This window comes from Diaphorina citri, unplaced genomic scaffold, assembly GCF_000475195.1.
Source record: "Diaphorina citri unplaced genomic scaffold, Diaci psyllid genome assembly version 1.1 scaffold931, whole genome shotgun sequence".
Lineage (NCBI taxonomy): Eukaryota > Metazoa > Arthropoda > Insecta > Hemiptera > Psyllidae > Diaphorina > Diaphorina citri.
In genome coordinates, this window is record NW_007378362.1 from 95,322 (window position 1) to 122,827 (window position 27,506).

General features: G+C 39.6%; 1 protein-coding gene across 1 annotated transcript in view; it reads left to right on the forward strand.

The window, feature by feature from the left end:
* Window positions 1-23,865, forward strand: part of LOC103513156 (LIM domain and actin-binding protein 1) — a 35,592-nt gene extending 11,727 nt beyond the window's left edge. Inside the window, exons 6-7 of the mRNA XM_026826434.1 lie at window positions 578-714; window positions 23,833-23,865. Of these exons, the coding sequence (XP_026682235.1) occupies window positions 578-714; window positions 23,833-23,865 (170 nt within the window). The remainder of the gene's footprint in view (window positions 1-577; window positions 715-23,832) is intronic.
* Window positions 23,866-27,506: the final 3,641 nt, after the last annotated feature.

Below are 27,506 nucleotides of genomic sequence, written 5' to 3' on the forward strand. Positions count from 1 at the left end.
GATGATTCTTCTTTTCGAAAACAATACCTATTGTTTTTGCGTATACCTTGAGACACTTTTTCCAAGAAAACAGTAGAGTTTGAATTGAATACCTTGAATGAGTTACGTAAACGTTACCCTAATGTTATTTTGGTATAGTGGTCGTTGTACTTTGTACTTCATTCGGACACCATGGTGTCCTAAATACCCATCTCATCATCTTCATCTTGGGCATTTGGCATTTGTATGAGACCATTACCTGCTCACTGTCGGACTATACCCTTTATTAGGTATTGATTGTGTTACCGAATTCCTACATAGCCTTCCACTGAATTCTTCTGTCCACTCTAGTGTACTTTTGTTCAATATTGAAAAGTTGACCATCAACACCCAGATTCTGAGAGTTAGTATTTCAGTCTCATGAACTTTGTCCTTATAGGAAAATGGCAACCTCTTTAAGTGGGACATTTTGTACCTGGGGAAACCTGGATAAGTGGAAAAAATTGCCGGTCCCTTGGATTCCCACTTAGACAGGTTCGACTGTAGGTTATGTTTGATATTTTGTTTCCTAATTGCTTCGCCTTCTGTCCTGCTCCAGGTATTTCCAAGAAGTCCCGCAGTCTTTTCCTGGAACTGGATGCCAATGCCGCCAAGACAGTCGTGACCACCCCGCCCCCCCACTCTGCTTCACCGCGCTCTCCCCGATTTGACGAGGCCAGAAGAGCGAGCAAGGAGGTGAGTACATTTGCTCCTGGCTCCCTCCTAAAATTTAGCTCCAAATTCCCACCCGTCCTTTAACTTTAACGTATTAAAGTATTATGTAATAGGTACTTACTATAGGCAAGTCTAGGAAGCACAGGAATCCATTTTATGGGACGGATTTTTTCGAGTTCTCTAGGTCTCCGGATCTAGAGGTTGCCGTTTCAATTCCAGGTCAAGTCATGAAAAATAAATTGAGGTTGTGAAGCGGAAAATTGAAATTTCTGGAAAAAATTATTATTTTTTCTTCTTTTTTTTTAAAGAAGCGAGTGCAGGTGAAACGAAACAGGGAAATTTAAATTTGAAGGAAATATTTTACCCCCACCCTTTTTTTTTTACTTAAATTCATTCTTCTCCCCCCGTAAGAGAAACAGTTACGTGCCCGGCAACTAAAATCATACACGAGGGTTCGATTCCCCGTGTGGCGAGAAAAGAACATCACGTTCTTGCTATTCCCATGGACTTTGGGAAATTTAAAACACTATAAAAATAAATAAAATAAACCAGTTATGTAGTGTGTAGTGTGATTCAGTTATGTAGTGTGATTCACTGATTCAACATCAAATAAGCAATATGTACGTGGTAACTAGTTACTAATTCTGAAATAGCTCATTACTTCGAGTGTTTTTCGAAGATAGTAATCGTACTTGCTATGCTCAATCAGTTATTTGATAAAATTATTGACCATTTCTCTCATAAAATAAATTACAATCGAGGTCTATTTAGAATTGACAGTTTTTTTTTTTTTTTTTTTTTTTTTTTTTTTTTTTTTTTTGCTTCTCCAGCATAATTTCCGACACTCAAGTAGCTTCCCTTATTTTTACTTTCTATGTTTAATAGGTACATTCTGTGAGAATTTATATGCGAGAGTTCCACAAGGCCTAATTTTGTATTTTTTTCTTCTCGGGTCATAAATTTCATAGGCCGTGGACATGATAAAAATGTCAGTTACACATACATGATATCCTTGGCAAACTTTATAAAAATATCCTTAGTACACTTTTACTTTTGTTTTCTACTACAAATAACAAAATTGGACGACATTTTGCAATGATTAGTACAGCATTGTTTTGTAATTTGGTATAAGATGTTGCCATATTTAAAAGAAAATTAAATAGTGGCAACGCGGTAATTTCACCTTTTGAACATTTCTGACCAAAGACAACCCCAAGGTCTTTATTATTATTATTTTAAAAGAAGTGTAGCACATTGCATAATTTCAAAAATGCAGGCGGCCATAAAAATGAAACTACAAAATAATCCATCCTCTATACTCACACATACAGGGTGTTCAACCTTATGTGATTTTTCACGCCAAATCAAATGGTGCTACTTTGAACACTATCCCTCTCACGGTTAAGGAGTTACAGGTTCGATTATTTCCTGTGTCAACAAATTTTAATAATTTTCAAAAAATACAGATAAATGTACATGCGATTAGTCAATCCTATGTATTTTTTCACAGGAAAGAATCGAACCTGTAACTCCTTAACCGTGAGAGGGATAGTGTTCAAAGTAGCACCATTTGATTTGGCGTGAAAAATCACATAAGGTTGAACACCCTGTATGTGTGAGTATAGAGGATGGATTATTTTGTAGTTTCATTTTTATGGCCGCCTGCATTTTTGAAATTATGCAATGTGCTACACTTCTTTTAAAATAATAATAAAGACCTTGGGGTTGTCTTTGGTCAGAAATGTTCAAAAGGTGAAATTACCGCGTTGCCACTATTTAATTTTCTTTTAAATATGGCAACATCTTATACCAAATTACAAAACAATGCTGTACTAATCATTGCAAAATGTCGTCCAATTTTGTTATTTGTAGTAGAAAACAAAAGTAAAAGTGTACTAAGGATATTTTTATAAAGTTTGCCAAGGATATCATGTATGTGTAACTGACATTAGAGAATGCCTGAGATAAGAATAGTATACCTTGTTTATCCTGCTCGAATGAGACTAAAAAGTCCTTTTACCCCAGCAGTCTAAACAAGGTCTTGTGTATTACATAACATAATAATACATTTCCTGTACATATACTTTCCTTTCCGGTTGGATATGGTTGGAATTTTTCCTCTTTGAGCGCAAGACCACATTGGCTGCCACGGGACGCTTTCAGATGACCATTTAGGTCATCTGAAAGAGAAGGGACCTCTGAGTGATATTTTTCTATTTGTTGGGTAACCCGTTGGACTTTGCATCTGGAGGTGGTTCTAGTCCAAATCAATTCATGTTCCTCATGTAAACGTATCATCATCAACAAATAAGTAATGTATGTTTGTACTTCCATATCATGTGAATTGACAATTTCAACGGGTGGTTAAGAGCTCCTTAAGAAGCTCTGGCCCGCGGCAAATGAACCTCCCTGAGAACAGCCCTATGTTTGCTATATATTATACCAACATATTTACCTCATGTGTTAGTATAAGTACATAGGTATGTATTATGTACAATTGTACAGGTATGTATTATGTACAATAGGTATGTATTATGTACAATATAATACAAATATACACGTCTAATGTTCCCGTATGTATGAAAGTAAACGTGTTTGTAAAAGAAAGTGGAAGCGATTTTTCCTCGCACATCAAAATGGAATGATGTTGAATATAAACCAACTGAAACAGTATTTAATCAATAAAATAGTGTTGTAAATTCGTCATTATAGCGAACACAATTATTGATACAGGGTCGAATGGATTGATATTATACACAATTGATATTCCAATAAAACATTAAAGGTAGGGTGCGGATTAGTCAACAAGATGTACCGTACCGTCCGTACCCCCCCAAAAATACGCTGAATAATTTCAGAAACAGTACACTTGCAAAATATTTGCTACACAGGGGGTCGAGTGGATTGGAGCAGATCAGATATGATGCCTTAAGGCACACTCCATTTGTCAAGGGTCTAGGTTTTCCTTGCCCTTGGGATCAATTTCATTTGAACATTTTGAAGGATCCATGTGATGTTATTTCTATGCTACGACACAGACCACATGAGTCCAATGAAGCAGCTCTTTCTCTCGCTCTGCCTCTCTCTCTCTCGTCCCGCTTCGGTGGCGTAGTGGTCAAGACGCTCGCCTGGTAAACAGGAGGGCGTGGGTTCGATCCCAGCCGAGGCATGGAATTTTATCGGTAAAAAAACATAGTTTTTATTTTTCTTTGTTGTTACAATATTATTTTAACCCGCTTATGAGGAGGTTTGATTTCTTCTCTAGGTATAGGTTAGTTGTTCGTTATTGGGATGTTTATTTACATAGTGTATTTCCTATGTTTTGAGAGAGGGAACTGTAACAAATGAGGTTTTAATCATTCCGAAACAGAAGAAGGAAGGAATACAGGATAGGAGAAAGCCAGCCGTTCTGAGAACGAACCTTGAGTTTCAAAGAGGTTTGAAAGAGGGAACTGTATGAACGGAGGTTTATCGTCCCAGAAGGAAGAACGACAGGATAGGAGAAAAACAACTATTCCGAGGAAGAACCTTAATTAATTCGCCCCGGGCGGGAATCGGACCCCCGACATAGCGGTTACGAGGCAGACGCGCTACTTTCCAAGCTTTTTTTTTCTTTTCCCAATTTTGCCCCTTCTGAAGTTTGTTTCTTCTCTTTTGGTGTGATAGCGCCTGTACTAAACCATAGGGAAAAGAGGGGAAACGTGCTTCAGAACAGGGGAAATTTCGAACGGAAAATACAACATAAGGTGCGTTTTCACCAACGCGACCTCTGTCGCGCGACAAAAGTCGCGTTGGTGAAAACACACCTTTAGGCTGGCTGCCTAAATTGGGTGCAATAGTCCTACATAATTATACGAGTACATACTGTATGTACTCCGCACAAAGGAATTTCATTAGAAAAGTCCAGTTCAATGTAATGTATAGGCCGCCTGCCAAGGGTTAAACTGAGATGGACGCAATTCATTTTAACCTGCCAGGACTTTTCCTTCGTCTAAGTATGCTATAAAAATTTTTACGAACTAAAATATTTTTATATGTGTTTTCAAGAAAATAATCATTATGAACAACTATTATGACAGCTTCTCTCCTAACCCATCACTGTCTAGTGTGTCTATTCTCTATTCTTTGTCTTATGGTCTTTCCAATAGTAGGTAGTAATGATAATGTTATTAATGTTATTGCTAGAGTTGCAGTTAGAAGTATTCAGATTTTCAGAATAGTCGATGGCTACATGGTGTGCTTCAAATTATGTGTAAAAAGTGAGTGAGTCATTCTTCAACGCTTTATCGGAATAGGGAGTTGGGATCTTACACAATCACTAAGTAGTCCACTAGAAAGAGTGAGTGTGACTTATAGTATTGAAATTCGACCGGCCCTGGAGGCCAGACGGCCGTGCTGTTTATTGGGGTCCATTTTAAGCTCGGTACACACACTACCACAAGTCTCCCAATTTGGTCTTCCGACCCGGTTATATTTGCGCAAATTTCAGGTCTAAAAACGAGTGAAATTTGGGCAAATATCGCGTAAACATGGAACGATCTGTCGAAAGGCGAGATTGATTGACCAATTTGGGGCATATGTAGGTAGTAGTGTGTGTACCGACCTCGAGTATTCCTAGAGAAGGGAGCAACAACCGACGACGAAAGTTCTAAAAGACCCAGTTCCCCAGTTGGGTTAAATTTGGGTTAAATGGTATGAAAACTGAAAGTTCGACTTGCATTTTTTATTACAAAGTAATTTGCAAGCCATTAGGCGTGCGTTGATGGAATTGTAAATCTTTCATTTCTCAAGCTAATCAACTGGAGGAGATTTTTCGAAATCGAAATTAATAAAAGATTTAGCGTAAAATCGTGAAGATTGACAACGTAGCATCACGCAAGATCTTATTAAATTCGCAATAATTTGTTCTTGAGAACAATAATTTGTTCTCAATCTCAATTATTTATTGAACATCGAACGAATTGAAATTCAATCACGACAGAACGAAGATTCCCAGTACTTAGCCTTTTGTTGACGATCTTTTGCAAATTTTCTGTTCGTCTCAGTCGAACACTATTTTTCCCTTCCTTGGTGATTTTTTTCTACTGCAAATGGCCATTGCCATGACCAAGATAGAAATGGCCATTACTAGAGAAACAAGCAACCTTAGAGTAGTAGTTGAAAGTTGAAAGAGTAGCCAGTAGCCAGCCCCGAAATGCCATCAGGTAAAACGGTACAGTACGGTACGTTATGGTCAGGTAAGGTATGGTGCGATACGGTACGATACGGCACAGTACGGGTAGGGTCAGTCAAGTACGGTCAAGTACAGTTAAGTGCGGTACGATATGGTACGGTCAGGTACAGTCAAGTACGGTCAGATACGGTACGTTACGGTCAGGTCCTGTACTATATGGTACGATACGGGGTAGTCATGTACGGACGAAACTGGGACGCTAGATTAGATGCTTTCAAAAGAATCTCTGCATACCTTACCGTCAATCAATGGCTACAATTTTGAGAACCGATGCGTCAGAAGATTGCAAACAGAAAACTATTGTAGAAAGTTCATTTCTGCGAGGCCTTTTTATGGTCTGTCATAAACGTCCATAAAAAAACCGTCTGCAGCAGAACTTTGTGTATTTTTTATGACTCTAAAGGAGTCTAAAGTTCCTTTTGTAGAAGCATGTTGCTTTTGCAGTGATTACGCGTGCAGGGCACTGTGCTTGGAGATGTATAGGTGTGATGGGGCCGTAACTTAGTATAGGGTTCACAACGAGGGTGTGCTACCTTCCAATCCAAGCCAAGCTAACTTAGTGGCTATGGTGCTTAGACTGGTTGGAAAATTAAGTTGTATTTTCCTTTTGGAAACTGAAACGACTCCCCTCTTTTCATGCTCATTTCCCCTCTTTAAAAGGAAAATACAGGGATTAGTTCAACCTCTAGGTGTCGTGGTAGCGCCTGTACTAAACCATTGGAAATCCAAGATGACGCATTCCCAACCATCGTATTCCAAAGATCAAGGTTTCAGTTTCCAAAAGAGATTTGGTTAGAATTGCGAAAGATCCCCGAAAAGAAAATACACCTTATATTATCAGATTCCCTAAAAACTTTATAGCAAACCCTAAAAACTTTCTTGAGTGGAAGGTAACTTGTCGCCACTTGAATTTACATCTACAACAAAAAGAAAAGGTGTGTGACATGGAACATATGTTACAATGTATAACAATGACAGAAACATGGAAACATACCAACAATAACTCCGCACATCAACAACAACTCTGGTTGTGGATGTTTTTTGTAGAAGACATTCAGGCACCTCTTGATGTCAGTCAAAACTCAAGAGACCCAACAAGTCAAGAAGGAATCACTTTCTACTGCTCATAACTCATTTGAGTGTAGGCATAATGGAAGAAAGTACTCTCATCAGAGAGGAATGCTCAGCCAATCTGGTAGCAAAAACTAATAATAATAATAAGAAAAAACATAGTTTTTATTTTTCTTTGTTGTTACAATATTATTTTAACCCGCTTATGAGGAGGTTTGATTTCTTCTCTAGGTATAGGTTAGTTGTTCGTTATTGGGATGTTTATTTACATAGTGTATTTCCTATGTTTTGAGAGAGGGAACTGTAACAAATGAGGTTTTAATCATTCCGAAACAGAAGAAGGAAGGAATACAGGATAGGAGAAAGCCAGCCGTTCTGAGAACGAACCTTGAGTTTCAAAGAGGTTTGAAAGAGGGAACTGTATGAACGGAGGTTTATCGTCCCAGAAGGAAGAACGACAGGATAGGAGAAAAACAACTATTCCGAGGAAGAACCTTAATTAATTCGCCCCGGGCGGGAATCGGACCCCCGACATAGCGGTTACGAGGCAGACGCGCTACTTTCCAAGCTTTTTTTTTCTTTTCCCAATTTTGCCCCTTCTGAAGTTTGTTTCTTCTCTTTTGGTGAAGGCACAAATTACGTAAAGCGAAAAGCTTGTCAAGTGCGATCCAGTTCATCAATTCTCGGATACATGATAGGTCATAAACTTAATGGGCGATGCTTAGGTATCGCATACATCGATAATGGGTGAAAAAGAGTACTTTGAAAATTATGTTAGCTTTCTTTTCACCTGAGTGGGCTTTCAGCTTGATGGCCAATCTGCTTTAAATCAAATGATCTGAAACGGAACCCACAGCCCACAGGTGATTCTGAAGAGATGATAAGGGAGTAATCGAAAGTAAAAGCGAATATTCATGGATTTCAAGGACTTCAGTGAAAGCCTAGTTAGTTAGCACAGAAGATAGCGGGCCTACCTTGGAAACCCTAACTCGCGGGTTCCAATCCCGCCCGGGGCGAACTTTATCCTAAACGGATAAGGTTCGTTCTCGGAACGGCTGGCTTTCTCCTATCCTGTCCTCCTCTCTTCGATTTCGGGACGATAAGACCTTGACAATTTTATTACATTATTACAGTTCCCTCTATCAAACCTGTTAAAACATAAAATGAAAATCAATGAAAGGCACAAAACGGTACGATACGGTAAGTTACGCTACAGTCACCTACGGCCATGCCTCTATACATACGGCCATGCCTCAGCCACGCGCAAGCGGGCGGAGCCTGCTTGTGTAACATAAATTTCTAGTTTAAAATGTACAAATCCTCCTCCTGCACCTACATGTGGCCTTGACGAAGAATAGCAGTTCATTTTGTTCAATAAGTACCCAGTACCCACATAAGTAGATATTATGTGTATAAGTACCATCTGAAACGAGACATACGATAGGAACAGGGTCCTCGTTGGAAGAGTGGTAGGGTTTATAGGGTCATTCATTCGTTGGAAGCTAGTGGTAGGATGGTGTACCTATTTGGTCTCATATGGTCTGAGTAAATTCTCTACAACTGTTGAAGTCGTCCCAAAATCGAAGTTTTGAGAACGAACCTTATCTGTTTAGATAAAGTTCGCCCCGGGCTGGATTCGCGCCACCTAGCGCTTACAAAGCAGACGCGCTAACTTCTAGCTAACTAGGCTGGCAAAATAGTCACCACAGTTCCCATACCTCTTTAGGCTATAGCCAATGTAGGAAATACAGAAGACTGATATGCTTTCCTAGGTGCTTAACTCCATAAAAAGCCCACTCCGAGGCTTATGTGTAGAATAGAATATACCTTGTTTATCCTGCCAGAATGAGACTGAAAAGTCCCTTTACTCCCGCAGTCCAAACAAGGTATTATTTATTTTCATAGGTAGGGTTTACAAATATACAAATATGCAAATACGGCCCACGTAGAGGCAAACAGCCCTAAAGAATGGGTTAAGTTTGTACAAATCTACTGTCCTAGGTGGAAGTTATGCAATAATATCCTTTCTTATGTGAACAGTCAATGGTTAATAGAATTCGAACCCATAGCCAGACTTTACAGCACGAGTACAATACAGGATGACAGCCTCTCATCGTCAAATAGAATAAGCAGTTCTTAACCCAAAGTAGAACTATCGTTGACAAACAATAGATCAGCAGGCACTCACTATCAGGTTTCAGGTAGACCTGACAGACATAAAATCGTGAAGATTGACAACGTAGCACGTAGCATCACGCAAGATCTTATTAAATTCGCAATAATTTGTTCTTGAGAACAATAATTTGTTCTCGATCTCAATTATTTATCGAACGAATTGAAATTCAATCACGACAGAACGAAGATTCCCAGTACTTAGCCTTTTGTTGACGATCTTTTGCCAATTTTCTGTTCGTCTCAGTCGAACACTATTTTTCCCTTCTTTGGTGATTTTTTTTCTACTGCAAATGGCCAATGCCATGACCAAGATAGAAATAGCCATTACTAGAGAAACAAGCAACCTTAGAGTAGTAGTTGAAAGAGTAGCCAGCCCCGAAATGCCATTTCTTCTTCTTTCGTCTTCTCCTACATTTAGGTTTTCTCATTATTATCTTTTCTTCCTATTCTTCTCGTCCTTTTCTTCTCCTTCTTCTTTTCGCAGTGGTGCCTAAATTAGGGACGGAAACGAATAAAAGTATAATATGGTGCCAAAATAGTATGGTCAGGTAAAACGGTACAGTACGGTACGTTATGGTCAGGTAAGGTATGGTACGATACGGTACGGTTAGGGTCAGTCAAGTACGGTCAGGTACAGTTAAGTGCGGTACGATATGGTACGGTCAGGTACAGTCAAGTACGGTTAGATACGGTACGTTACGGTCAGGTCCTGTACTATATGGTACGATACGGTACGATATCTACGACATAGTCGGGTACGTACGATACAGTACGGTGAGCTACAGTACGATACGGTACGGAACAGTCAGATACGATTAGGTACAGTCAAGTATAGTCGGGTGCGGTACGATACGGTAAGTTACGCTACAGTCACCTACGGCCATGCCTCAGCCACGCGCAAGCGGGCGGAGCCTGCTTGTGTAACATAAATTTCTAGTTTAAAATGTACAAATCCTCCTCCTGCACCTATGTACAATTGTACATGTGGCCTTGACGAAGAATAGCAGTTCATTTTGTTCAATAAGTACCCAGTACCCACATAAGTAGATATTATGTGTATAAGTACCTACCTAATCAGAACCGCAAAAATACGGGAAACCAGAATGGCCTCCTAAATCATGAGCTTAACCGGTCTACAAAATTCTTTCAAATAAGTAGGTAAACCAGAATACTCTCCTAAATCATGAGCTCAAGCTACAACAATACAAGATTACAAGCTTGTACTATGTACGAATAGAACATGGGGCATAAGTCACGACTTACAAAATCGGTCTTAATAAAAAAAAAAAAAAAAAAAAAAAAAAATGTGAAGACCTTTCAAAAGCATTCGACACACTTCTGTCATTTGAAACCTAGCAACAGTCTTGCAGCTTTAAAAGGATCTTTTTTGAAGACCTTCAATTCTACATCTTTGTTACCAATGCAATTTCATCCTTTGTGTAATGGATCCTGTGTGCAGATGGCTTCCTTTCGGAAAGAAATCTCTTCTAGGAACCCCGGAAGTATCAGTCGCTATTGTTGGGTGACATATTGGTACATTAGAGGGTGGATTAGGGGAACACCCAAATTGAGAGATAGCACCCGTGCACAGGACGTGAGACATATTTGTTACAATGTTGTTTGTTTGTTTGAATATAACTTCCCGATCGGGTTGTCATGATTTTCCATGAAATTAAGCCATGATAAACAAGTAATGGTGCATTTTCAAAATCTGACATCTGTCTGAACATAACTCCTGGAACTGTGAGCCATATTTTGGACGAAATTTGGTAAAAATGTTGAACAACACTTAAAGGACATTTGTTTACTAGATTTGGGATCGATCATACTTCTTCTAAGGACACGGTAGCGGCCCGCGCTTTCGAAGGTGGTCCTATAGTCCACTTAAGGGACAAAGGGCCAGGGGGGAGGAGCCCAGATATTGATTTTTTTGTTTTTTTTTTTTTTTTTTTTTTTTTTTTTTTTTTTTTTTTTTTTTAAGAGGTTTGACAGAGGGAACTTTAACTGCTATGGTCTTATCGTCCCGAAATCGAGGAGAGAAGGAAGACAGGATAGGAGAAAGCCAGCCGTTTCCGAGAACGAACATTATCCCATCAGGATAAAATCCGCCCCGGGCGGGAATCGAACCCGCGGCCTAGCGCTTACAAGGCAGACGCACTACCAACTAAGCTAACTAGGCTGGCTTACCAACTTTAGTGCAATAGTCCTAAACTAAAATAAAATGGAATCGGAATACAACGGATCAGGAAGAGACCGCCTTGACATTAATAACCATCAACAGCGCGAAAAAGGCACCAACATGTCTCTATCACGGGCACGGAAACCAAACCAACCATCAGTCCACAGAACCACTTACGATAATTTCTGGACACAGGAAAAGAAAGTCGCTAAGGAAAGGATATATTGAACATGTGTATTAGGTTTTAGGTAGGTATGCGAGATTTCTTGAAGATGTGGTTTCAAAAAAAAAAACTTGAGAAATGAGAGCTAACAGTAGAGATGATCTAATAATAGAGTTATGATTATGACTTATGAATAATAAGATTCTTCTAGCTAGGAGAAATGTGAGCTTGAGAATTGAGAGCTAACAGTAGAGATGATCTAATAATAGAGTTATGATTATGACTTATGAATAATAAGATTCTTCTAGCTAGGAGAAATGTGAGATGTGGTCTTCATAGTTCAAGTTACAGTAGAACCTCGATTATTTCATATCCTAAAATTGGGTTTTTCTTATGACGAAGAAAACGATGTCAAAGACATGTTTTTTTGTTTGTTTCTTAATTTGTTCTGTTTAATTTCAAAATAACAGGGTATTTATTCCCTATTTTGTATCTAAATTTTGCCCTCTTTTCGTTGTTTTACACGGAACTTCAATTATTTCAACTTTTATACAGAACCTCAATTTTTTCAATTACCCTCGGTCCCAATTATTTGAAATAATCGAGGTTCTGCTGTACCTACAAAGTGAGATGCCTCAACTGTACATAAGTCCAATATGTTTCAAATGACTGACTGATCTCTGATCTATCTTCTATTTTAAATCCATTACTGCTTGATGTAACAGAAATAGAATAGCTTTTAGCTACAGAATGCATTAGTGTTGTTCGACATCAATGGTTTGTTACACCAATAATATGTATTGTAACACATGGATTTTAACACGGATGAATTCATCAATCAGGGTTATTAGGAACTTTTATTGGAACGTGCTAAATCCATTGAGTTTCTTCTGACATGTTTTCTAAACATAATTTTGATGATTCTAAGCATAATTCTCATGTTTCTAAACAGAAATGTGATGATTCTAAACATAAATCTGATGTTTCTAAACATAATTCTGATCGAATGCATTAAATCTGCTTGAGGGACTTAGAGATCTAGAAGGTTTTACCTTTGGGCCACAACTTTGGACCTGTGAACATTCCTGATTTCTGTTAGATAGGTTTTCAAAAATTCGAATGCTGGTAAAAGAATCTGACCATCGAATATACAAAGTTATCTTACCTGATTGGACTCACTAGACTAGAAGTACGAAAACGTCATTTGAGGTCTTACCTGCAACATAAGAACCAATTAAGTTATATTTTATTTACATATACATACATACTATCACATATCATCATATAATTATAATATACATACGATGTTACAGGTCATGTTGATTCATTAGGAAAAGTTGACTCACTGAGAAAAAAATTGGAGTGCTGGAAGCCCAATCGAGTTCTTCAACCCTAACGTGTGGCACCCTGTCACTATTTTTTTCTCTGTGTAGGCGTAAACAGTTTTCGAAAATGTTTAAAGAAGAAATGGTTGATTTCAAAATAAATATGACTGCAAATCAAGAAGGCCTGTCCTATAAGATACATAATATGTTACATTATAACTTGAATTTTGTATCTATATAAATAAAATTGTAGATTTGTCTGTACATTGCTTAGAATCGTGAAATTTTTAGTTATTCTTACTCCTTATGCATCATGGGTCTATCGTCCCGAAAGCAAAGAAATTAACACGATAGGAGAAAGCCGGCCGTTTCCAGAACAAACCTCATCTGTTAAATGTTCGCCCCGGGCTGAAAACGAACCCTCGACCTAGCGCTTACATGGCAGGCGCCCTTCTAATACCAGCCACTCACGCTACTCCGTCACACAGTCGGAACGTGTATGGCGAAAAAAAAGCTTCCGACTTCTGGGTCTCTTAGGGTAATGTTACCTACACCAAGCGCGCAATGTTTGAACGTTTGCAAAAAATGCGCGCTTGGTGCAACATTACCTTTAAACCGACAGCAGCCGGATCAACTCCGCGCACACACGAACGCTGTTTGCAAGCCAATGTTTGTGGAAAAATGATTGTCGCTTTTTGGCGGTTTTTGACCGTTTTTTTGCGGTTTTCAGCTATACCGACTAAACGGTTAGAGATATTGTAAAAGTTTGTCTATAAGAACAAAAATAAGCATCATTCAATAGGATGAGGAAAGTCGTGTGATGTTCACACCAGATTTTTTCAATTACCCTCGGTCTCAATTATTTGAAATAATCGAGGTTCTGCTGTACCTACAAAGTGAGATGCCTCAACTGTACATAAGTCCAATATGTTTCAAATGACTGACTGATCTCTGATCTATCTTCTATTTTAAATCCATTACAGCTTGATGTAACAGAAATAGAATAGCTTTTAGCTACAGAATGCATTAGTGTTGTTCGACATCAATGGTTCGTTACACATACCTACCAATAATATGTATTGTAACATATGGATTTTATTAACACGGATGAATTCATCAATCAGGGTTATTAGGAACTTTTATTGGAACGTGCTAAATCCATTAAGTTTCTTCTGACATGTTTTCTAAACATAATTTTGATGATTCTAAGCATAATTCTCATGTTTCTAAACAGAAATGTGATGATTCTAAACATAAATCTGATGTTTCTAAACATAATTCTGATCGAATGCATTAAATCTGCTTGAGGGACTTAGAGATCTAGAAGGTTTTACCTTTGGGCCACAACTTTGGACCTGTGAACATTCCTGATTTCTGTTAGATAGGTTTTCAAAAATTCGAATGCTGGTAAAAGAATCTGACCATCGAATATACAAAGTTATCTCACCTGATTGGACTCACTAGACTAGAAGTACGAAAACGTCTTTTGAGGTCTTACCTGCAACATAAGAACCAATTAGAATAGAATAGAATAGAATATACCTTGTTTATCCTGCCAGAATGAGACTGAAAAGTCCCTTTACTCCCGCAGTCTAAACAAGGTCTTATATATTTCATAGGTAAAGTTTACAAATAAGTATATAAACCTTGCTTAACTTCAAAAAAAGAAAAAAAATAATAATAAATAAAAAAAGTTATATTTTACTTACATACATACTATCACATATCATCATACAATTATAATATACATACGTGTATGTTACAGGTCATGTTGATTCATTAGGAAAAGTTGACTACACTGAGAAAAAAATTGGAGTGCTGGAAGCCCAATCGAGTTCTTCAACCCCCTAACGTGTGGCACCCTGTCACTATTTTTTCTCTGTGTAGGCGTAAACAGTTTTCGAAAATGTTTATTTAAAGAAGAAATGGTTGATTTCAAAATAAATATGACTGAAAATCAAGAGGGCCTGTCCTATAAGATACATAATATGTTATATTATAACTTGAATTTTGTATTAAGAGATAATGGGCTGATATTAGATTCATAGAACATTTTTTTTTTTCATTTCCTCTCTCCCATCAGAGTCATCATCAGTTTTTGATCTTTCATCAACCATGTTGTGAAAGGAGTTTAGAAGTTTGAAGAGTGCATTACCAGTTTCTTCTTACTTCTTATTTGATTAGATCAAAGCTTTCAGGTTTACCCTTGAAGTTCCATGTAAGATAATTATACCTCGTTGTAGATTAAAAGATGCTCTATACGTAGAAACGGTGTAAATGAGGTGTATAGGTAGATAGGTACTCGTAATACTATATGGGTGTTAAAATAAAAGAGGTTTCATAGAGGGAAATGTAACAAGGGATGTCTTATCGTCCGAAATCGAAGAGAGGACAGGAGGATTTTCTTTTCTCTTGCTAAAGAAATAGCAAAGGTTGAGTGCGAAGGGCATCCACTCGTAAAACTTGTGCCCAAAATCAAATGTCAGCCCGAAGCAATCATCCTAGTTAGGGCTGATTGAGAGGCTGACGAAAAACGCCGACCCCGTCTGTACACGAAAAAAGGCAGAGGAAAAGAAGATACCCACTCTGTTCGCACATTATCTTCAACATGGAGGTTCCGAACTAGAACCTACAAACATCCTTGAAATAATCTCCAGTAACGTTCCTCAAGTAAAATCCTATTAGACCTATTAGTCAGATTTGTAAGCTGCATGAGAGTGCCTATTATAGGATTAAATCCACGAGAAATAGAATAATAAAAGCACAAGGCTTAGTCCATACTCCAATATTCCATTCATGTGCATTACCAGTTTCTTCTTATTTGATTAGATCAAAGCTTTCAGGTTTACCCTCGTAGTTCCATGTAAGATAATTATACCTCGTTGTAGATTAAAAGATGCTCTATTCGTAGAAACGGTGTAAATGAGGTACTCGTAATAGTATATGGGTGTTAAAATAAAAGAGGTTTCATAGAGGGAAATGTAACAACGGATGTCTTATCGTCCGAAATCGAAGAGAGGACAGGAGGATTTTCTTTTCTCTTGCTAAAGAAATAGCAAAGGTTGAGTGCGAAAGGCATCCACTCGTTAAACTTGTGGCCAAAACCAAATGTCAGCCCAAAGCAATCACTCTAGTTAGGACTGATTGAGAGGCTGACGAAAAACGCCAACCCCGTCTATACACGAAAAAAGGCAGAGGAAAAGGAGATACCCACTCTGTTCGCACATTATCTTCAACATGGAGGTTCCGAACTAGAAACATCCTTGAAATAATCTCCAGTAACGTTCCTCAAGTAAAATCCTATTAGACCTATTAGTCAGATTTGTAAGCTCCATGAGAGTGCCTATTATAGGATTAAATCCACGAGAAATAGAATAATAAAAGCACAAGGCTTAGTCCATACTCCAATATTCCATTCATACAAGAAAGCGCCACAGAAATGGCGGTGGCTTGTGAGAATATAAAGTCAGCCTAGTTTGGAAGGCCCTTGTCTGTTGTAAGGTCTAGGTGGCGGATTCCATTCCCGCCCGGGGCGAACTTTATCCTAAACAGATTAGGTTCGTTCTTGGAACTCAGAACGGCTGGCTTTCTTCTTCCTTTTTTAATTCGGTCGGTATGACTCTTGAAGTCACAAGAAGTGCTTCAAGTCGTATTTTTCTTTCGCAATTTTCAGGTGATACCTAATGTTGGGAGTTCCATTTCATTATTCCCCACAATTACATTAACACCACGAAATTGCGAAATGAAAATACGCGTTTATATATCCTGAAAATCCTGAGCCACCTCTTTCACAGCAAAAAGTACAATATATAAACGGCAGAGCTCGAAATAGACTAAGAAATCCAAAGTGACGTGCTCTAGAAATTCGGTCAGTATGACTCTTGAAGTCACAAGAAGTGCTTCAAGTGTTTTTCCCCATCCGTGGCATCACAAGCTCTGCTTATACGGATGGGTATACCATTTATACAAAAAAATGTATGTTCTGAGAGTTTTGTCGATCAAAAATAAATGGAAACGTGTTTAAAAAAAGTCGTATTTTTCTTTCGCAATTTTCAGGTGGTACCTAATGTTGGGAGTTCCATTTCATTATTCCCCACAAGTACATTAACACCACGAAATTGCGAAATGAAAATACCTGAAAATGCCTGAATGAAAATACCGTTTATATCCTGAAACTCCTGAGCCACCTCTTTCACAGCAAAAAGTACAATATATAAACGGCAGAGCTCGAAATAGACTAAGAAATCCAAAGTGACGTGCTCTAATCCTGTGTGAACCAGATAACCAAATAACCAGATTACGAGATGAAAGTGTCCCAACTTTACACGCTTCAATAAATGGTCTTAATCTTAATTATTAGAAAAATAATCTACAGGGTCCTTCGCCCAGTGGGTTCTTTCACAGTGTGAGCGCTGAAGGTATCTGAGAGGTGAGGTACCCTGTAGAGATTAAAATCGTGTCTATTCAGGCCGTTTAATTGGGCAATTGAACAACTTGACCACGATTTCATTAATCATGAACATCTTGGTAAGCGAATATCAGGATTTGATTCAAACCTGAGAACGAATAGGAATGACTGCATTTGTGCAATATTACCCGTAAGCTTTGGTATTATTGTTAGTATTTTTTACTTTATCTCCTTGCAAGCTCGATGATCGATAAGAATTTTTGGCCTTAGTCTCCTAAAATTTGTGGTACCCTATCATTTTTCTCAGTGTGTGAGACAAGATTTCGATATATATTATGTGGTGCACTGTCTCTAAAGCACCGTCATCCTAGTTACTGGGTTCTCGAATTCCAATATAGACCTCTACATTAGGAAGCTCTAAACTTTAATATAGCATTCCAACACCCTCAAGCAGGGGGGAAAATCCCCCAAAAATAGAGTTCTTCCTCTCCAAGTCTCCTAAAACTTGTGGTACCCTATCACTTCTTTCTCAGTGTGTGAGATTATGTATGTGGTGCACTGTCTCCAAGGCACACCGTCATCCTGTGGTAATGATAATGGTAATTGGTAATCGAGTAGGATGATGAAGTAGAAAATCCCCATTGCGTTTCTCTCTGAGACTATCACATGCATGATTGAAATCTGTCAACGCGTCAGAAGCATATAGCCCCGCCGAACGTAATTAATCCCATACAGGATGGCTTGGTTGGTTTTAGGAGCGAAAATGGGTGTTACACAGGGCCGTTTTAGGAAATTGGATATCATAATGGCAACTTCCTTCTTGTCCCTTGCGATCCGGATCAACTTTTGGTTAGAAGTTAGAATACTCGTACCATCCTGTCAAGTTGCTCATCCACGACTTCCTTCTTTGCCTCTGCTCCTTTTCCCCTCTATCTTCCCTTCGGAAACCAATTGTAGCAGTTCATATTTTGTCCCACGGAAAATGTGGCCCAGGTATTCCAGCTTCCTTTTATCAACCGAGTTACTAGAGTCCAAATTTCCGAAAAGTAGACCCTGCGTCACGGTGTCCACTTTTCTGGGCAACAAAAGGCGCCGAAAAGAAGGCGTTTCTTTAGATGAGAAATCAAGGCGTTTCTTTAACACTTGAAATGTTTGAATCGAACCAACAATACCGATATCATGACTTGAGATCTTAATGGTCCGTTATTGTTATGAATATCCGAACCCGTGCTAAGGAGCATACCGTTTACTTTTCGTTAATGACTCAATTGGATCGAATGTCAGCAGTGGCGTAGCCTCCTATGGGAGCTAGGGAAACACGAATCCCTTTTCGCTCTGCTGTTTCCGCCGTAGGTCGCGGGTTCGATTATCCGCGGGCCGGATTTTATCCCAAACAGATAAGGTTCGTTCTCGGAAAGGCTGGCTTTCTCTTATCCTGTCTTCCTTCTCGTTTCACTTTTGGAACGTAAGACCCTGACCAGTTACAGTTCCCTCTATCAAACTTTTAGGGAGAAAACCCCCTTTTTTCCACTTAATAGTGACACAAATTTTAATGGAAGAAATTCTGGTTCTCAAACAGTACTAAAAGCACCGATTCCAGGCATCTGATCAGTCAAAATTAATTTAAGTCTAACTTATGGGGTTGAGTTTATGTGGATTTCCCTTCGGAAAATCTCCCGACACACCACTAATTCGGATGGTGTAACAGTAGATCAAATGTCAGTCAATTAGAACCAAGTACGGCTAGAGTCAACTATCCTGAGCCATTGGGTGATTCCAGAGCGAATCAACAGTAAATTATGATTCGCTTTGTAGAATTTACGCATGCTTGACAAAAACCACCAAGATGGTTGCACGGTTGCAGTAGAAATTGTCGTTGGTTTTCTACTCCACCAGAAATAGGTCAAATCTGATGTCAAGCGGCTTTCGAAGATAAAAGTACATGTGTCAAGTGGTCGCGGTCGGGTCGGTTAGGCCAGGCACTCACTATCAGGTAGACCTCACAGGTGCGCCTGATCAAGTCCGCCTGTCAGGTCTACCTGTGTGTGCTCATCAGGTAGGCCTGACAGGCGGGCCTATTCAGCCGTACCTGTCAGGTCTACCTGATAGTGTGTGTGCTCATCAGGTAGACCTGATCAGGCGTACCTGATAGTGGGTGGGTGGCCTTAGTAAAAATTGGACTAGGAAAACTCACACCACACACTCCACAACAAGGACCTAGGACTGAAGTTACTTTTCAATAACAATAAAGTTGTGAATTCCTTGTTTCTAAAGTCAGCTTAGTAGTAGGCACTACAGCCGTGTTATACTAACGCCATCACCGCCGCCAGCTTTGTACACCTTTTCTTAAATGCATTAACTATTTTTTTTTTTTTTAAGAGGTTTGACAGAGGGAACTGTAACTGCTATGGTCTTATCGTCCCGAAATCGAAGATAGAAGGAAGACAGGATAGGAGAAAGCCAGCCGTTCCGAGAACGAACATTATCCCATCAGGATAAAATCCGCCTCGGGCGGGAATCGAACCCGCGGCCTAGCGCTTACGAGGCAGACGAGCTACCAACTAAGCTAACCAGGCTGGCTCACTTTTCTTAAATGCATTAACTAACACAAGCTAAATTTAGAGGCCTCGAAATCTCTAATCCTAAATGATTCGTTCACGGATTTGCATCTAGTTTTGTATTCCATTAGATGCATCAAACGGTGTTCAAACCGCAATAGGATTTAGGATTCTGAATGCATTTGGCTCAAGAAAGCACCTTCAAGTAGGCGATGGAAAGTAAATTTTGATTGACTTTCAAATTTTTTGATGAAATAATAACATTGTAGAATCTATGGAACATGTTTAAAGTTGTGTACCTGGATATTTAATTTTATTCGAAATTGTGTTTTTATTGATGTCCTTTTCACTACTTACTTGGGATGTTGAGTAGTCTACTCTTATTTAGTGGAGTACTCTACTGTGGAGTAACGAGGTTGGATAGGATCAGGAATGAAGTCATAAAGAATAGGAAGTGTCAAGGAAGGTCCAGGAGAGGAGATTACAGTGGTATGGGCATGTTGAAACCACTGCAGTCTCCTCTCTTGGATCTCTACTCTCTGTTTATAGACCCTCAGCCAGACTGCCTCAATAAGTGAGTACCGGTACGAAAAGGTGCATTAGCTGTTTTAAAGTGCGTGAGGAAGAACACTGGTAGGTACTTTTGTTTTTAGACGTTAGAGTTAGATCATAGCTTCATTTCTTCAGACCATAGATAGATAGCTTCATCCGCAGGTTTTTAGTCCTTCATTCTCACAATTTTTGTACTCTCCCAAATTATTAGTGTTATTACCATTTTGCCTAACAACCGTAATCAAGTGTAATTTATTATATAATTATCACTTTAGGTTTTGAATTTAAATGAAATAGGCAGCGCAATGAAGAAGCGCGGGCTTCATTCGATTAGAAATCAGTGAAGCGCGAATTAAATTATTGGAAATAATGTGCGTACCGTCAACTGAGTGTCAGCCAATCAGGCATGGAGAAGGAACTTTAGCGCGCCTTCCTTGAAAGCGCTCGGTTGCGGATCCGATTCTCGCCCGGGGCAAAAATAAATTTTGTCACTATGAGAAAGTTACAATTAAACTAGTTAGCTCCGGGGTAGGGCGCCTACCTTGTAAAGGCTAGGTCGCAGATTCGATTCTTCATCCTAATAAGTAAAGAGAGATAAATAAGGTCGTTCTTGGAACGGCTGACTTTCTCCTATCCCATTTTCGATCTAGGGACAATAAGACCTCTGTTACAGTTCCCTCTATGAAACCTCTTCAAATAAAGGATGGCAGTACAACTAGGAAATGCTGCCTCGATGTTGAGTGCCCTCCCAGTTCAAGAAGACCTAAAAGTGGTCTAAAAACATCTGAAAGGGGTCTTTTAATATGTAATGTGGATTTTAATAACATACTTATGGAAAGTTTCCTCTCGAGGAGGATGATAAAAAAACCCTCGAAAAGAATTTCCAAAGAAACAATGAACCTCAACAGGGGCGATATGAGACGTATTGTCGGGAGGCAGACGAGCTACCAACTAAGCTAACCAGGCTGGCTCACTTTTCTTAAATGCATTAACTAACACAAGCTAAATTTAGAGGCCTCGAAATCTCTAATCCTAAATGATTCGTTCACGGATTTGCATCTAGTTTTGTATTCCATTAGATGCATCAAACGGTGTTCAAACCGCAATAGGATTTAGGATTCTGAATGCATTTGGCTCAAGAAAGCACCTTCAAGTAGGCGATGGAAAGTAAATTTTGATTGACTTTCAAATTTTTTGATGAAATAATAACATTGTAGAATCTATGGAACATGTTTAAAGTTGTGTACCTGGATATTTAATTTTATTCGAAATTGTGTTTTTATTGATGTCCTTTTCACTACTTACTTGGGATGTTGAGTAGTCTACTCTTATTTAGTGGAGTACTCTACTGTGGAGTAACGAGGTTGGATAGGATCAGGAATGAAGTCATAAAGAATAGGAAGTGTCAAGGAAGGTCCAGGAGAGGAGATTACAGTGGTATGGGTATGTTGAAACCACCGCAGTCTCCTCTCTTGGTTCTCTACTCTCTGTTTATAGTCCCTCAGCCAGACTGCCTCAATAAGTGAGTACCGGTACGAAAAGGTGCATTAGCTGTTTTAAAGTGCGTGAGGAAGAACACTGGTAGGTTTTTTTACTAGAAGATATCCTGCCAATTCTTTTCTGCTGATTCTATACTGTGTGCTATGGCAAAGGGATGTCTCAACTATGGTGGGCATTAAGGCCGAAAAACATCACCTTCTAGGACTTCTCTCGAGCTTTTTTGAACCCGACGTTCTGAGTGCTAGGCCAGTGTGATGACCACAACCCTATTAGGGAACGTCACGTTGCTGGCAAGGTCGTTCTCGGATACATGATAGGTCATAAACTTAATGGGCGATGCTTAGGTATCGCATGCATCGATAATGGGTGAAAAAGACTACTTTGAAAATTATGTTAGCTTTCTTTTCACCTGAGTGGGCTTTCAGCTTGATGGCCAATCTGCTTTAAATCAAATGATCTGAAACGCCCTCCTAAATCATGAGCTTAACCGGTCTACAAAATTCTTTCAAATAAGTAGGTAAACCAGAATGCTCTCCTAAATCATGAGCTCAAGCTACAACAATACAAGATTACAAGCTTGTACTTTGTACTATGTACGAATAGAACATGGGGCATAAGTCACGACTTACAAAATCGGTCTTGGGAAAAAAAAAAAAAAACTTATAATAATGTAAAAACTCCTTGGCTTGTCGTCACTTTCCAAAACTGAAATCTTATTGAAGGTACCGTTCGGGCCGAAGATTCTCTTCACACGGTGGTTTGGTGGCGTAGTAATCACTGTTTGGTAAACGGAATGACTTGGGTTCAATCCCAGCTGTGGCATAAAATTTTAACCTCATGGAAGGACGTGAGTTCGGGACGATTTTGCTTAACGGGATGTTTTTGCATTTCAATGTCTGTTTGTTTGTTTGACTATAACTCCCGATCGGGTTGTCTGATTTTCATGAAATTTAGCATGATAAACAAGTAATTGTGCATTTTCAAAATCTGACTATCTGTCTGAACATAACTCCTGAACTGTGAGTCCGATTTTGACGAAATTTGGTAAAAATGTTGAACACTTAAAGGACATTTGCTTACTAGATTTTGGGATCGATCAGACTTCTTCTAAGGACACGGTAGCGGCCCGCTTTCGAAGGTGTCCTATAGTCCACTTAAGGGACAAGGGCCAGGGGGGAGGAGCCCAGATATTGACGCTGTGCTTTCAAAGGTGGTTTTAAACCCTCAATCCTACCAACTTTTTTTTAAGAGGTTTGACAGAGGGAACTGTAACTGCTATGGTCTTATCGTCCCGAAATCGAAGAGAGAAGGAAGACAGGATAAAGCAAAGAAATTAATACGATAGGAGAAAGCCAGCCGTTTCCAGAAGAAACCTCATCTGAAAAAGTTCGCCCCGGGCTGAAACCGAACCCTCGACCTAGCGCTTACATGGCAGGCGCCCTTCTAATACCAGCCACTCACGCTACTCCGTCACACAGTCGGAACGTGTATGGCGAAAAAAGCTTCCGACTTCTGGGTCTCTTAGGGTAATGTTACCTACAGCAAGCGCGCATTGTTTGAACGTTTGCAAACCATGCGCGCTTGGTGCAACATTACCTTTAAACCGACAGCAGCCGGATCAACTCCGCGCACACACGAACGCTGTTTGCAACCCAATGTTTGTGGGAAAAATGATTGCAAACGTTCGGTGTTTGCAAACACTGTTTTCAAACGATGCGCGCTTGGTGTAACGGTACATTAGCCTTAAACAGTCTGAAAACTGAAGTCGAAAGCTTTTCCGTCACACGTTCCGGCGCGCCGGCCTGACAGTCCCAGATTTGTCAGACAATCGGAGCGTGTGTGGCGGAAAAAGCTTCTCAACTGACTTCAAAATCTCTAAACAAACAGAGACAGGGATCAGGAAGAGACCGCCTTAACATAATAATAATATGGAAAGTTTGGCCATTTTAACAATGTACATTTTTGTTTGTTTCAGATATTGACTGACACTAGTTTCATCGCCAGATAATAAGCATGATATCCACTGATGATAGCTAAAAGGAAACTTTGACCTAGGACTTACAAAATCATGAATTTGACAAGAAACAGAATTCACATCAAACGTTTATTTGACGCTAAGAAAAATGAAAGATACGTTTGGGTGACCATTTGTTTGTGACACACAAACAGTTGAAGACAATCATTTACTTGTATGAAATTGGGTACAAATATTATTGTACTTGAGAGATTTTTTAGAAGATCCTTCAAACACGGACCTTCAAATTTTACGAGGGCTTGAACAGAATCCTAGGAAAAGATAGAAGGAGCGGAAACAGCTTACAAAATTTCACCCACAAGTTTAAAGGTCTGAAACACTCTCTCAGCATTGACGATATTCAAATCAGAAATAATTGACAATGGCAAACAAGCACAGCTCAATCATTTTAACACACACACTCCTGACAATTCTCCTCCTACAACTCATACGAACAGTAGACTCATCGTCTTGGAACCCCAGCTATTCGAATCGGGCCGAAAACGCGCTCGCACGATTCAACAGCCGATTTTCCAAAGCGATCGCAGAAGAGTTGGACAACTCAACGGTTGCGATGGATAACAATACGGTGGAAGAGAACATGGTGCCGTCTTCAACGACATCGGATGACGTCACCTACTATCCGAGCAGGAAAGAGAAACCTTCGGGGAAAGTTGAAGAGGTAAGTCTCAAGGATGCATGGGTTTTTCTTTCTCTTGGGTGGCAATTCACGGTCCGACTGTCTTTTCGATAGCAGTCCTAGGTCTCAGATAGTTGGATTGTGAGTGACTACCCTTTGTTTCTATTTCTTTGCAAGTTAGAGAGTTAATATTATTTAATTTAAAATCTCATGGGGAATGGACCTAGAGGAAGACCGCGGAATTACCATTTTGAAGATATTCAACAACTGATGGGCTGCTCTTCTTACCAACAACTCACGAGAGCAGCGACAGACATTGGCTACAGCGACAAGGCAGTGCCTTTAGGATCCGATGAAAGCTCATGGAGAATCTCCTTATTTAACGCACCACCAAGCTCTGTATGTTGGGAAACTTATTAGAAGCCTCTTTGCTCAGTAGGATGTCGGCATTTCCATTCTCATAAATCTCAGCTTCTCCTAAACGTTCAAGAACCTGACCAAACCGTCGAAAATTCCTACGTTCCTCTTATTTCGATTTCAATAGGGTTCAAAAACCACGAACTCACTCCGTGCGACACAAGTATTGCGTGAAACCTTCACTTTCTACATCTAGTCATTTCTTATTAGAACACACTACACACCAGCATAAATCTAGGTGGTAGCTAGGTTTTTCTTCTGAAGGAAGTGCTCCCGGAAGCTATTAGAAATCTAACACCACACTCAACAAAAACCAAATACACATAATTAAGTGTTTTTTATGGTTCACAAAATCATGAAGAAGAGCAGAAAGCAGGCTTGGAGTCGAACAAAAGGTTTGCTGGGGGCGACTGCATAGGGGGCTCAACCTTCGCTCAAAATGCTGGGTTCATCTCACTTCTTTCTCAGTGTGTGAGATTATGTATGTGGTGCACTGTCTCCAAGGCACACCGTCATCCTGTGGTAATGATAATGGTAATTGGTAATCGAGTAGGATGATGAAGTAGAAAATCCCCATTGCGTTTCTCTCTGAGACTATCACATGCATGATTGAAATCTGTCAACGCGTCAGAAGCATATAGCCCCGCCGAACGTAATTAATCCCATACAGGATGGCTTGGTTGGTTTTAGGAGCGAAAATGGGTGTTACACAGGGCCGTTTTAGGAAATTGGATATCATAATGGCAACTTCCTTCTTGTCCCTTGCGATCCGGATCAACTTTTGGTTAGAAGTTAGAATACTCGTATTATCCTGTCAAGTTGCTCATCCACGACTTCCTTCTTTGCCTCTGCTCCTTTTCCCCTCTATCTTCCCTTCGGAAACCAATTGTAGCAGTTCAAATTTTGTCCCACGGAAAATGTGGCCCAGGTATTCCAGCTTCCTTTTATCAACCGAGTTACTGGAGTCCAAATTTCCGAAAAGTAGACCCTGCGTCACGGTGTCCACTTTTCTGGGAAACAAAAGGCGCCGAAAAGAAGGCGTTTCTTTAACTGAGAAATCAAGGCGTTTCTTTAACACTTGAAATGTTTGAATCGAACCAACAATACCGATATCATGACTTGAGATCTTAATGGTCCGTGTACATAACACAAGGCGAGATGATTACCAATTACCAACTTACAGCCGGAAGGTGTTATTAGCGCCCAGTTGTTTTGACGGCTTTATACCGAACTACATACACCATAGCAATATGAGCTTCTCATTTTTTCACGACACCTAGGAAGCGCAACTTTTCCAGATTCATATATCACGCTAAATTCACAAACCTAAAAACGAGTAGTGTCATTCATAACTCGGTCTAGAAAACCAATACAGATTTTATTCCGTTTTTGGACCAAATAAACCGGCGGTCGTTGCACGTTGACTGCATCAGTTCTCAATGTATCACTGGTTAAGCATAGTTGGTACTATCTGGGCGCGATTGCCCAGATTGCTGGCTTTTCCCAGTCCCACTCGGGCTGTGGGTAAACCCCAGTTTCTAGAAATCTTAATACCATTTTTTTTATATATATACTCACAGAGCTCTGTAGAATCTACCTTCTAGGTATAACAGAGCTTTCTGAAATCTCTCCTCCTAGAATCTGCATATGTATATTTCACACTGATCCATCCAGACCTGAAGATCAGCCAAGATATAGGTGTCACAGTTACGGAGCGCAGTCCAACGTAACGTCTGAGTAAAAGTCAAGGAAGATCTCGGAATAATTACACCTCCTAGAACTCGCCGAAGCAGTGGCGTGTGGCGAGATTTTCTAAAAGCGAAGCTAGGCATAAACGCATATACATATAGTATACGTATTATAGTATGCCTATCTCCTGGTGGTCAATCAAAAGGGGAAGATATAAATCCATAAATAGATTCTTCTTCGCCTTTTCTCCTGTTGAGACGAGGTCGGTGTTTTTCGTCAGTCTCTCAATCAGTCCTAGGGGATAATTGCTTTGCTATTTCAGGGAAATTTCAGGTTAGTATCCTCCCTGTTTATTGTCCAACAGCCAGGCTTGTCTTAGAATCCGGATTGAACATGAATAATCATTTACTATTTTCGGTAAGTGGTAAGTAGGAGGGGTGATTGAAAACCCCCGTAGAAAGGAAGGGAAAGCGGTGCCTCCCTAACTTCCATTAGATACACCACTGCGACCGAAGAATATACAGGAAGTATTGAGTTTTGGTGTTTACATTTACATCTCAAGTAGAACGAACGACAATCAATATCAATTATCCCAAAACCATATACAGGGTGTTTCGATGATAAAGACCGTCTCTTCTTTTACTGGCCGTACAAGGAGTTTTAACCCATCTTTTTGGCGTCCAAAGAGTTTCACTAATCCTTTCAACCAAAACTACTTCAAGGACACGAAAATGAAGATGATCTCTTCTGAAGATCACCCAAGATATAGGTGTCAGTTACGGAGCGCAGTCCAACGTAACGTCTGAGTAAAAGTCAAGGAAGATCTCAGAATAATTACACCTCCTAGAACTCGCCGAAGCAGTGGCGTGTGGCGAGATTTTCTAAAAGC